The sequence below is a fragment of the Suricata suricatta genome, chromosome 10, assembly GCF_006229205.1.
Source record: "Suricata suricatta isolate VVHF042 chromosome 10, meerkat_22Aug2017_6uvM2_HiC, whole genome shotgun sequence".
Lineage (NCBI taxonomy): Eukaryota > Metazoa > Chordata > Mammalia > Carnivora > Herpestidae > Suricata > Suricata suricatta.
This window is the reverse complement of record NC_043709.1, coordinates 124291084-124305102: the sequence shown is the minus strand read 5'-3', so window position 1 is coordinate 124305102 and position 14019 is coordinate 124291084. Positions and strand designations below refer to the sequence as shown.

At 37.8% G+C, this 14019-nt stretch overlaps 1 protein-coding gene across 2 annotated transcripts in view; it reads right to left on the bottom strand.

The window, feature by feature from the left end:
- The window catches only part of YME1L1 (YME1 like 1 ATPase), a 49395-nt gene that overhangs the window by 28235 nt on the left and 7141 nt on the right, over positions 1 to 14019 (bottom strand). Inside the window, exons 2-4 of one of the 2 annotated variants that reach the window (XM_029953799.1) lie at positions 12655 to 12789; positions 5612 to 5774; positions 3084 to 3182 (exon numbers count right to left, since the gene is read on the bottom strand). In XM_029953799.1, coding sequence (XP_029809659.1) covers positions 3084 to 3182; positions 5612 to 5774; positions 12655 to 12789 — 397 coding nt within the window. The remainder of the gene's footprint in view (positions 1 to 3083; positions 3183 to 5611; positions 5775 to 12654; positions 12790 to 14019) is intronic. The other variant, XM_029953800.1, reaches the window with a different exon arrangement.

Sequence of the window (14019 nt, the reverse complement as noted above, 5' to 3'; positions counted from 1 at the left end):
GTGACTAATCCCAAGTTTATAATCGACTTCTTGGTTTTCATAGCAAGTGTTTAGGGTTTTGATTGGGGTTGCACTGAATTAATACATCTGGCCTAAATTAAAACTGTTACAGTACTAAATCCTTTCAAAGAGGACTGTGGCATTCTTTCATTTGAGTTTACTCAGCTCTTTAATTCCTTCAGTAAAGTCTCATGTGCATATGTGTGTATACATGCTGTCAAATACTTCTTGTCAGGATAAAAGATTTATTGGGTTTTGAGGAAACTAGAAATAAAACCTATTGCTAGAATATAAGATATTGATTTTTAGATATTTATCTCATATGATACCAGAGTAGCTTTTCAGTTGATTTTAAGTTTCCTGGTAAGCGAACCTCTTTCCTGGTAAGCAAAAACAATCAAAATTTTACCCTTTCCTTAAACTTACTTTCTATTCTACTGTTCTACAACATCCTAGAAGTGTAACAACTAAAATGTATTACACGTCTTTTTCATACACTAAAAGAATAATTTTTCTCCTCCAATTAACATGATAAATTCACATACTTCCTTACACTGGATCACTCTGGTATTCCTTTATCATATAGCATGTTTCTGGACTTGCTTTTTCAGATTTTATTTAGGATTTCTGTATTTATATTAATATTTAGTGAAACTGACCTATTGTATTCTTTTTTGTGCTAACATTTTAGTATCTGCAATCTCGTGGAATAAACAGGGAAGCCTATTCTACCATTCTCTTATTAAAAGAGTTACAAAGAATAGGAAACTTCTGATTCTGGAAAACAGAACACAACCATAAAACCATCCGACCCTGGTTCCCCTGGGCCAGTGGGATTTTATTTGAAAAATACTATCTTTCAAATTTTATAGTTATCGTCTTATCCCTTTTCTTGGGTCAATATTGCTAAGTTATAACATGGATATTTGTCTCAACATATTTTTATGTATATACATTCTTAGAGGTTTGAAATCTTCATTATCTATGGCGTTACCACTTTTCACTTCTAACATTATTTTCTCATTCATTTTAAACAGATCGTTCTATTTTCTTTTCTCAAATCATATTTGTTCTTCATTTAATCAAAACTCCCTTGATGTTGTATTCACTCAATATTTTAAAGTTTTTAATTTCTCACATTCGTTTAAAGAAATTCTCAAAATGATTGTTTCAATTTGGTTTCCATCTTTCTTATTTCCTTTTTCCCCCTGACGTTTTATTTATATTTGAGAGAGAGAGAGAGAGAGAGAGAGAGCGCGAGCGAGCGGGGGACGGGCAGAGAGAGAGACACATACAGAATCTGCAGCAGGCTCCAGGCTCTGTGCTGACAGCACTTAACCACTTAACCAACTGAGCCACCCAGGCGCCCCTCTTTCTTATTTCCAAATAAATTATACAATGCCCTCAGCATCAACTGGTCTTTAACCCAAAGATTTTGATACGTTGGTTTTCATTGTGGTTCCTTACTAATTGTCCATAATTTCAATTTTTCTCTCCCTTCAGCCACAATACACAGGGAAAAGAATTTTTAAATTTCCATAGTTAGGGGGGCACGCGGGTGGCTTTGTCAGTTAAGTGTCCAACTTCAGCTCAGGTCATGATCTCAGTTTGTTGAGTTCCAGCCCCATGTCAGGCTCTGTGCTGACTGCTCAGGGCCTGGAACCTGCTTTGGATTCTGTGTCTCCCTCTCTCCCTGCCCCTCTCTCACATGTGCTCTGTCTCTGTCTCTCAAAAATAAGTAAATGTAAAAAAAATTTTTTTAAATCAATAAATAAATTTCCATAGTTAGGACATTTTTAAAGGAATTTTTAAGGTATCCTTTTTATTCTATGATTTGTTTTATCATATGATCAGAGAACCTGAACTCTGAGTTATCAACTTTTTGATAACTTACTAAGATTTTTTTTATACCCTAATACATGCTCAGTTTTTAGAATTCTTCCATGAATATTTAAAAATATATCATCCTTAAGTATTCTTGTCTTCTGCATTAACCATTTCTTCAGAGGATTACTGGACTCTGTGCCCTACTTGGCATCTCTTTCATCCTTCAAGTTTTCCTCAAACATGTGGAGATTCTTGCTGATCCGTTTGTAATTATAAAGAGAATATAGTCCTCAGTACTAATTGTAGATAGAGGTTTCCTTAAAACTAGCAAGGTGGTAAATGCATTTATACTATCAAACACGGACTTTTAATGAGTGAGCTGGATATCTTCAGTGCATGACTCAAGTCTATTATGTCTCTCCTTGGCATCAATGGTCAAACACGATCTTCAGAGACAGACTTCTCTATACACACACACACACACACACACACACCCTTTATTACAAAGATGTCTTTTGCCAATTGTAGCCTAAAAGTTACAAAAGTCCCTTTCTGGGACTGGCCCATTTCTGGCAATCTTTCAATTCAACCGTTTCTATATCATCCCAGAGCCCGTGATTACTGACTTGGGAATTGGGGTTTCCCTAAGTTCTTCTAGAAATAACAGCACACGCCTATTCATGTCACTGTATTCTAAGTTCCATGAAGGTAGGTAACATATGTCATTTTCATTTATAATTATCACTGTTACCTGACACTCACCACTAGTGTCTGGTATTAAATCAATATAAATACATGCATATTTGATTTTGCTATCAATGTGATGTCATCTATTTTATACTTAATGGAAAACCCTCAAATTTCTGGTCCATAGATGAAATGTCTCTGCTGTTGCCCTGCCTTTTTTCTCATTCAATGTTTTTTGTCATTGTAATGGATTGAAACAATTTTGAAAATGAAATTTAAAAAAATAAGAAGTGAACAAATGTGCTTATTAACTGTTTTGAAGGTGTAGATAAGTTCCCAAGAGGTTGATTTACTGTGGCATTTTTCACTCACATTAAAAACTCAGCTATTATGTATTCTCTAGATTAAAAATAATGGACATACCCAAATTCACAGATTCCAAGTACTCTATCAGTTTATCGTGAGCTAAAAAATGAATGCTTACAAACATTAATATGATTACAAAAGACAAATCAAAATCCACTGAATAAATCTACTTTTTTTACAACATAAATACAGGTGAGTCATACCTGGCCAGTACTGAAGATCTGAACAAATACTTTTAAGAGTTCTTGAATGCTGTCTGTAGAGGCAAGAGGAACGTAAAGTACTAAACATATCTAAGTAACCTGGAGGGAAAATTGAAAAAAGTAAATTTTCTAGTTACCAAGCTAAAAGAAGTCATGAACTACAGTAATTTTACCAAATATTAGAAAAACAAAAATATGACCTTAGCCTTTTATTTGATCATATGGCTCTGCTTTTAAGAGTTTCCAAAAGCCCTGCTAACCTAATTACAGTTATTCACCATTTACTGTCTATCACTTGTCCCTTACATTGTCTTCTTTATCTGGTAGATGAACCTGGCTGCCACTGAAATTAAATTCAAACCCAAAGGTAAAAGATAATATATGTTTAGCTAAAGTTACGGTTAGTCAAAAACATGAAGAGAAAAGAACTGCTCTTTCCTAGAGATAATTTCAAATACTCAAATGAATCAAGTGATGAGTAAACACTGTAAGCCAGGAGCAAGGTAATCTTTCTCTCTCAAAGCTCCAGGGCACTGGGTATGAAAAGCGTCCCTTCCACTGCTGGAAGCCACAAACTCTGGTGATCCTTGTTAACTCCCACTGTTGACTAATGGGCCTCAGCCTACTTTACATTCAGGAGCCGAGGGAAAAAGTAAACAGCAGCAACAGAAACTGATTCTTATCTATCCCCAAATCCCAATTAAGAGTTCAGGAATTTTTCTAAGAATCCTATAGTCACATCAACAAACTCCTTCTTAATACTTCTCCCGGCCTAAGCCAAGAAAACAGCTGGCAGGAAGAGGAACAACTTTAAAAGGAAATGTAAATACACAAACTAAAAGCACAACGGTACTACTACTACGACTATACATCAGTGACAGTAACAAAAATTTAACTCTGCTGGACACTTACTATGGGCCAAGGAATGCAGTAGTATGGGCTAAGTAAACTACTCTGATTATTTCACTTGATCCTACAAAGTGAGATAAGGAGTTTTTCCTCAGGCTTCATATGAGGAAACAACAGTTTAAAGGAATGGGTAAATGCCACAGCTCTTTAGTCTCAGGACTGAGTTTGATCCTGGTCTACCCCTGACCCTTAACCACTAAGCCTCAAGACTTCTCTGAAGAAGAAGAAGGTGGTACAGCATATAAAATAAGAGAAGCAGACTTTAAGTTCAAGCCCACAAGCTCCAAAATTTCCCATTTTTCTCACAAGCCTTATATGAAATAACGGCAAAACAATGAAGAATTAGTAAATGAACTAAGTGTATACAATGTATAGCTTCAAATCAATCCTTTATCACAAAAGTATTTAAACTTGCACTTTTGTGTTACAGTTTGCACTGACTTTTTAAAATATGTTCTTCCATCAATATAAAACAAGTATATTTTTATCAGCTTTTTTAAATTTATTTTTAGATAGGGAGCGGAAAGGGAGACAGACAGAGACAGCTAGAGAGAGAAAGAGAGAGCAACAGAACGAGAGCAGGGTCAGGGCAGAGACAGAGGGAGAGAGGGAATTCCAAGCAGGCTCCACGTTGTCAGCACGAAGCCCGACATGGGGCTCAATCTCATGAACCGTGAGATCATGACCTGAGCAGAAATCAAGTCAGATGCTGTACTGACTGAGTCATCCACGTGCTCCTAAAACAAGTATTTGGATAAGGTCTAAGATTCACTGTTCAAGTATCATCCAAAGAAAAATTCATGAAGTGGTAATCCTTTTAACAAACTACCCACTCATTATAATCCTGGACTGTTACAAGACTTAAATAAGAAAATATACAGACATCCTATTAAAAAAGGGACCAGGACTATTTCTTCAAGGTATTCTCAGAAATTAGTATGGCACCTGGAATCTAAAATTAAAATAACACTCCACTATTCTAAAAGCTGTTTTGTATGCTCTATTACATCTTGGGACAAATAAAAAACCCTAATGGAAAACTCCGCAAATTTAGTAAAATTAAACTTTATTTGGTAAAGTATAAATACAGTCTACAGTTTACTTAAGTACTGTACCAATGTTCATTTCTCAGTTTTGATAAATGCACCATGGTTAAGTAAGCAGTTAACATCAGGGGAAGCCAGGGGAAGGACATATGGGCACTCAGTACTATTTTGCAACTTTTCTATAAATCTATAATTATTTCAATATGAAAAGTTATAAAAGAACAAATGCACGAACTGAGGAAAGAACCCGACATAGAATCACTAATAAATGCTATCTATTGGGGCGCTTGGGGGGCTTAGTCAGTTAAGGGTCCTGCTCTCAGTTTCTGCTCAGGTCATGATCTCACGGTTTCATGGGTTCGAGCCCTGCATCAGACTCTGCACTGACAGTGTGGCACCTACTTGGGATTCTCTCTTTCTCTCTCTCTGCCCTTCCCCTGTTCACGCTGTCTCTGACTTTCTCAAAATAAATAAATAAAAAAACAACTCTAAAAATAAATAAATGCTACCTGTTAAGTTATTAATATTTATGGCCACTTACTTAAATTGAAACAAAAAAATACACTAACTTACCATATTTATTTTCAAAGAAGGACTGTGCAGAGACATGAGATGTATGCCAATGGGAAGAAACGCTCTTGCCTTTACAAAATCCAGGAAGTAGACGGTCTACCAGCTGGTCAATCTGTCCAATTTTTAATTCAGATAATCCAAGGTCTCTTAAATTAAGTACAGGCTGGAAAGGAGTAGGTCAACCAAGATTGCATTATTATCAAGATATTTAACTCAAAGAGTTCTTATCAGTTGAAATAATATGGATTTCTAAAGTGTAACAAATGTATTTCTCATATTTAAAACCTAAATTGGTACAAAGATTTTTATAGTTCTAGTTACGGAGATCAATCAAGTGAAGTTTGACAAAGGTTAAAAATACTATATTTCCAATGGTATTGTGAAGTTATAGACATTTAAAGTCTCCTCCAGTTTCTAATATACAAAAGCCCATTTGATTTAAAAAAAGGCGGTGGGGGAGTATGCTGTTACCAGAGGACATTTCACTCCTCTGGTCTCACTGCTGAGATCCTTCTTGGAACTGAGAAGTTCTATAGTTACCCATACCTAATGTCTAATAAGGAGGGAAATGGAACAAAGTGAAAGATGTATGAAAATCAGGCAAGAAAATAAATTCACATTAAAACAGTTGTAAACTAACTACAGACAGAAGTGAATTATTTTCTTGTCCATGGAAGTTGTCAACCAGACATTAAAGACAAGTAATAATTACAAGGCTCAGACAGCTAAAAGTTCAAGCAAAAAAACCAAAAATTATCAGCCCAAGTATCAGCTTCTGATGACTGATGTGAAGTTAGATACATACAATTACATATACAAAAAATAAAGTTAGATCCATGAATTATATAGCTCTGGATTGATGTCCGGGGGTTTGTCACTTACTAGCTTTGCAACAAGTCATTCATATTCTTTAATTTTTTTTAATGTTTATTTTTGAGAGAGAGAGAGATACAGCATATGAGCAGGAGAGGGGCAAAAAGAGGAGGAAGACACAGAATCTAAAGCAGGCTTCAGGCTCTGGGCTGTGACAGAGCCCCATGTGGGGCTTGAACTCATGAACTCAGTATCATGACCTGAGCCAAAGTCGGACACTTCACAATGGAGCTACCCAGGCACCCCGACAAGTCATTCATATTCTGAGAATCCATTTCCTCATTAGTAAAATGACTAAAAAATATGCCTACTTCACAAAATGGTATGGATTAACAGAAAAAATAATGCCTTGTCCATCTGACATATCCTAACATACATAGAAGATCATTAAAGGCATGATGAAGTAAAATACTTAAAGGTGCTCTTAAAACTACTGGGGTACCTGGGTGACTCAGTCAGTTCAGCATGCAACTCTTTTTTTCTTAATTGTTTAATTTACATATAAGTTAGTTAGCATATAGTGCAACAATGGTTTCAAGAGTAGATTCCTTAACGCCCCTCACCCATTTAGCCCATCTCCCTCCCATAACCCTTCCAGTAACCCTGTTTGTTGTCTAATTTCAGAGTCTCTTATGTTTTTTCTACCTCCCTGTTTTTATCTTCTTTTTGCTTCACTTCTCTTATGTTCATCTGTTTTGTATCTTAAGTTACTCATGAGTGAAGTCGTGTATTTGTCTTTCTCTGACTAATTTCGCGTAGCACAATACCCTTCTGTTCCATCCAGATAGTTGCAAATGGCAAGATTTCATTCTTTTTGATTGCCATTTAATATTCCTGTGTGTGTGCGCGCACACACACACACATATATACATATACATAAATATATACCATATCTTCTTTATCCATTCATCTGTCAATGAACATTTGGGCTCTTTCCATACGTTGGCTATTATCACTAGTGCTGCCATAAACATTGGGGTGCATGTGCCCCTTTGAAACACCACACCTGTATCCGGGTAAATATCTAGTAGTGCAATTGCTAGGTCGTAAGGTAATTCTATTTTTAACTTTTTGAGGAACCTCCATACTGTTTTCCAGAGTGGTGCACCAGTTTGCATTCCCACCAGCAGTGCAAAACAAAAATCCTCTTTCTCTTAATCCTCGCCAACATCTGTTGTTGCCTGAGTTGTTGATGTTAGCCATTTTGACGGGTATGAGGTGGTATCTCATTGTGGTTTTGATTTGTATTTCCCTGATGATGAGGGATGTTGTGCATTTTTTCATGGGTCTGTTCGCCATCTGTTAAGCATTAAGCTCTCGATTTCGGCTCAGGTCATGATCTCATGGTTTGTGAGATCCAGCCCTGCATCAGGCTTTGCACTGACAGCACGGAGCCTGCCTGCGATTCTCCCTCTGCCCCGCCCCTGCTCGCAGGCCCACGCTTGCTCTCTCAAAAGTAAACTTAAAAAAAAAAAGTGCTCTTTAAAATACTAAAAACTATACGATAGAAAGGGTATTATTACAATGAAAACAAAAGGACTACAATATTCAAAAGCTACTTCAAAAGTTACCTTTTAAAAAACGAGAAGCCAAAAAGTCTATTTATAATACAAAGATATCATGAGGGAAATGCAGATTGTTAACTTAAAATTATTTCCCTTACTTATTGGCTGTCAGGTCCTTGGAATTTTAAGAGAAATAAGGTGCATCTAAACATAGCAATTATCATAGAACTTAGTAACTGCTATTACAGATATTTTTAAAACAAAAAGTGGTTAAGAAAACAGAGTAACCAATTTCCTAAGTCAGAGAAGCTTCACTGAAGTTCACACCTAATTTGCAAAATGCCGGGAAGTCTTGGGGTAAAGGCAAACAAACTATCATCAAAGGGCCTGGAATGTTTGAGACAGTCCAAAGATCAGTGATGGAAGAAGAAACTAGAAAGATGGGCAATGGGGCACCTGGCTGGCTCGGTCAGTGGAGCCTGTAACTCTTGATCTCAGGGTTGTATGTTTAAATCCCATGATGAGTGTAGGGATCACTTAAAACTGTTTTTTTTTTAAGTTTTATTTATTTTTTAATGTTTGTTTATTTTTGTGAGAGAGAGAGTCAGAGCACAAGTGGGGGAGGGGTAGATAGAGAGAGGGAGACACAGAATCTGAAATAGGCTCCAGGCTCTGAACTGTCAGCACAGAGCCCGATGTGGGGCTCGAACCCACGAACTGTGAGCTCATGACCTGAGCTGAAGTCGGCCACTTAACCAACTGAGCCACCCAGGTGCCCCTGAAATCTTTTAAGGAAAGATAAAAAAAGAGAGGAAAAAAAAAAAAGAAAGGAAGACAGGCATTGTATGGGCAAATTGTAAAGAGCCTTGTCTGAATTTAATTCTATAGCTAATATTGGTTTTGTTTTATACCAAGAAAAGAGACGATAAAGATAATAAACTGGGTAAGAAAAGGCTGATGGAAAAAAGAACAGAATAGGCCCACGGAACAAGAGAAAAATGGTATGTGCCTGAACCAAACTCTAATTAAAGATGGAAATAACAAATCATAAAGAATAGATACTTGGAGAAACCAATGAAGTATAATGATTGAAAAGGAGGAAGGTTCTGGATGAATGTGCTAGTTGTCATATTACTGACTCCTAGCTCCTCTTCATCCTTTGTTGGCTCCATGAATAATGATCCGGGCTCTTTAAATATTGTTTCTTTGCCAACGGAAACAATGCGCAGCTTTGTCAGTGGAGAGCCCTGGAGACCCTGCCGGGGTGATTTTGTTCCTGGTCCCAGTATGTTCATTCAGCAGACTCCAGTCTGCAACCACCATTGTGACTCCAGCATCTGGCCGCCACTTGTATAGCTTTTCCAAACTTGGCTCCCACAGCAAATGGTGGCCAGCAGGACAGGGCCCGGCAGCTTTTCCAGTAAGAGCATCCCCATGAGCAGCTCTCCCTGGCACCCTAGATGGCGGACTTCCATCAAGGGCACCTAGCGTGGTGCCACTGACTTTTCTGCCATTCAGTGAACCCAGGCCATGCCCTCTTCCAACAAGGTCAGGACAGCAGCCTGTGGGTGGAGAACTTTTCCCATGATGCTCTATCTCAGTCCTAGGAGTATTAGCCTCACCTTAAAGCCTGCCCATCCTGTATATTTTAGAGTTTACTTATTATTAGCCAGTCCCTAGTTACTCCACTCTCATTTAAAAATAGGGTTTGAGGGGCGCCAGGGTGGCTCAGTCGGTTAAGCCTCTGACTTCGGCTCAGGTCAGATCTCACGTTCGTGGGTTCGAGCCCCATGTCGGGCTCTGTGCTGACAGCTAGCTCAGAGCCTGGAGCCACCTTCCGGTTCTGTGTCTCCTTCTCTCTCTGCCCCTCTCCCTCTCATGCTGTCTGTCTGTATCAAAAATAAATAAAACATTAAAAAAAATAGGGTTTGAAAAATATGAAACTACAAAATAACACTAATTTTTTACATTAAACTTTTACTGCTCAAATGACTATGTGGCTTCTCTTTCCTGGCTGCAGCCCCTGATAAAAATTGGCTAAATCCACTGTAAGCTCAAATACTCTGGAATTTGAGATAGTTGAGTTCTGGACATCTTAATTTTGAGATCCCTAAAATTCTCTCCAGGGATATGGGGAGGTATACACTAAATAAACTACTTCAAAGGTTTAAAGAGAATTTAGGGTTGGAGACATATTTGGGAATTATCAGCATATATATAAGTATACAGATCTAGATATGAAAATGGGTAACATAACTTAGAAGAATGTACATAAAAAAATTAGATCCAAGGATAAATGCACACCAAAGACTAAAGGAGGTGGCAAAAAAAAAGACAAGCCAGCAAAACAAAGAGAAAACACCATCACCAATGTAACATCACTCAGTTCAAGGGAGTATTTCGAATCTTTGAGGGAGGGAAAGAGAGATAATGCCAGGCAGGCTCTGCGTGACTCAATCTCATGAATCCTGAGATCATGACCTGAGTGGAAATCAATAGACAGAGACTTAAACTGACTGAGCCACCCAGGTGCCCCAGGAGTATTTAGAAAGTAGTAAATGTTCAGTAAGATCAAATGCTCAGGAAAAGTTGAATAACATACGGATTTTTTTTAGAGGCCTATATTTAGCACAAAGGAAATCAAGGATTTTAGCAGTCTGTAAAATGGTACAAGTAGTGGCCAAACTCTGATGAGACACAGTGTGAATAAAAGTTTAGCAAGCAGCTACACCTTCAGACTGCTACTTCAAGCAGTCTGACAGCAAGGGCTTGAAGGAAGTTGAAAGGAAGGTTCTAACACCTGCACGGTAGAGTGTATGTTTGGATGAGCAAGGCTTGATGGAAGCAAAGCCATCCGCACGGCAAAGGCAGAGATGAGATCAGAGGAGACCAGATGCTTAGAGAGGAAGAAAAGCGTCTGCACAGTAATAAACACTCACTAAAGACGGACAATAGGATTAATGAGGGCGTATCAGAGATGAAGAAGCCAGTTCTATATTTGAGACCATTGCTCATAACCTCAACACTGGCCTCTAGAATTAGCTACTTTTTAAGCCTCTGACCTAGCAATTTCACTTAATGAAATAGTTCAAAATGTGGTAAAAGTGATAATGTTTATAGCAACAAAAAATTGGGAACAATAGCCAATAAGGAGACATCATACAATCATCATTCTGAAGTCATCAAAAATACAGAAAACGAATGGTAGAACAAGTTCATAACGACTATTAAATTAACAAAGCAAAAACCTAAATGAGCATATGCAGTATGATCCAATTATAAAATTAAAAGGTACAAGAGAAAAAGAGATGAAATATAAATACAAAATGTTAACAGCATTATCTCTGGGGAACAGGGTCACAGGTGAATTTTACTTCTTCCAGCTACACAGGACTTTGCCAAATTTCTAAAATGAACATAATAATCCTACATGCAGCAATTTTCATTAAGCAGGCTTGCTGAGACTGTAATTTAGGAGAAGGGTATCACCACAATAGAAAAGACAACAGATTTCCTAGAAGAAGCAATAGGAATTAGGTAAATAATATAAAAGGAAAGCATAAGGACGTTAAAGACAAATTTTTCATCTAATTAAAATTTTATCTTAAGACTGACTCCTAAGCCCCCTAACACAAGGGAACATTTTGTCAACTCTTCCTCCGTCCTTTGCCACAGCCTCTGATATCAGGACTAAGAACGTAAGTTATTTATGGATTATAAAGGGTCTTAGAGAATTTAACTACAGAATATAATGTTTTTTATGAAAAATGTATTCAGAACTACTTGCACCTACCTTATTAATAAACCTTGTGAACAAAAAGGTTCATCCCTAGGCTGGAAATTCCCTGTATCCTAGGAAACACTGATTTTATAATTCTCTGAACACTGAAAGTAGTTTCATAACTTACTTTTCACTTTCAGGTCCCTGTACTCTCACAGTTCAGTTACACTGAAATCTCCTGTGAGGCAGCAGATGGTAACCTCTTACTATTCTACCTTCCTTGCAACTTGGGAGGCAATTATGGTCAGCTAACTGTGGGGTCACTACTACTGCTGGAGCAAAAAAAAGTATCTGGATAGTATCAAACAATTAATAACCTAGAAAGTGAACACGAAACACTACCACATGAATTTTTAAAATCTTTTCTAATGTTTTATTTTATTTTTGAGAGAGATAGAGAGAGCACAAGCGGGCGAGGGACAGAGAGAGAGGGTGACAGATTCGGATACAGGTTCTAGGCTCAACTGTCGGCACAGGCCCAGTGTTGGGCCCAAAGCCATGAACCTTGAGATCGTGACCTGAGCTGAAGTTGGACCCTTTGCTGGCTGAGCCACCCAGGTGCCCCATGAATTTTTTTAAGTAGGCTCTATGTCCATTGTGGGGCTCGAACTGACAACCCTGAGTTGAAGAGTCACATGCTCTACCAACTACACCAAGTAACCCTGCCACATGAAATTTTTAATAAGTTAAATGTTAAAGAATAAGACAAAGTAACTTTTTCTGTATATACAATAAAGCCAGAATGAGACACCTTTAATCATAAGGGGAGTTTGGGCTGAAGACAGGAATCACCTTGTTACAAATGCCTAAGGGTGGACATTTCAGACATGTTTCTAACATACTAAATCAAAACCGGTTTCTCACACAATCGGGGTAAAAACTACTACCTCATTGCCGGGAGACTCATGCTCGGGAGCTACATCTCGATGCTGGTTTTGTGAAGCTGATGCGCTGACAGAAATAGGTGTGGTTTTTGGTGAATGGAAGGCATTGATGAGATGACTCAGAGGAACTGTAACCTAAAAGAAAATAAAAGTTGAAATTAAGTGGTGTGCTTTTTGAAATTAAAACAAGAAAAATTCTCTTCACTGGCAGGATCTGGAATTCATAAAAAGTTAAACGTACACTGTAGATCAGGACTAGGTATTAAAAAACGTAAATACTCCGATTTATTGTTGGTGGGAAGAAAACTGGTGAATGCTTCCAAGACAGTATTCTGGCTGTATGAATCCAGAGTATTTTTAAAAACATATATTTAATTTCCCAGCAATCTAATTTCTAGTAATTTATTCTAAGGAAATAATGTGAAAAGTCCTTGTTTGTGCAACAGATGACAATACTCATCAAAATGTTTAAAAAGCAGTGGAAAGGTAGAAATGTCCACCACTAAGGGAAAGGGCTAAATAAATGGTACCACCATAAAATGAAATAATGAAGTATTTCAGACTTAGGGGGGAAAAAAGCATATATCTAGAATTTTATTCTTAACTTCTTCATGGCACCATCCTATTCTCATCCTGTTCCAAGTCACCATCATCTGCATGTAGATTCTGCAATACCCCTCTTACTCTCCCTGAATCTGCTCTATTACAAAGTCAGAGCTCATCATTCCTCTGCTCAAAACCTTCCAATGGCTTCTCTTCTCACTCACAATAAAAGTAGAAGGCCTAAGCACTATGATGTAGAAAGCCTCGATGGTTCTTTATTACCTCTCCAAATTCATCAGCACTACGTTCTCCATCTTCTCTACACCAGACGTATTGGCCTCCTTGCTGTTTCTGGAACACACCTAACAAAGCACTTGCTTCAAGGACTTTGCATTGCTTTTATTCTCTTTGGCCTATCTTGCTCTCTGACTTCCTTCAGTTCTTAACTCAAAAGTCATCTTTTCCTGAGTGTTTTCCATAGCCAACCTATTTAAAATTTCAAGAATGCTCCCCTAAAAAATATTCCTAATTCCCTTTCACTGCTCCATTTTCTCGTCTTGACACTTTCAGTATCAACACACTTTATACTAATCTACCTTTCTACCTGTATGTTATTTCTGTTTCTCTCTAAGCAATTCTGACACCAGCGAGGTGTCCAACAATTGAATTCTGAAACTACTTACTGGTATGCAGACCCCCAAGTTAAAGGCTCAGCCCCACAAGACTGGTCCCATTTCAGACACAGGTCACAAGTCCCAGGCCAATTCTTACTTCTGATCAAGCAGCTATAAATCAGGGTTTCCCACAGCCCCCTCCTCAGGT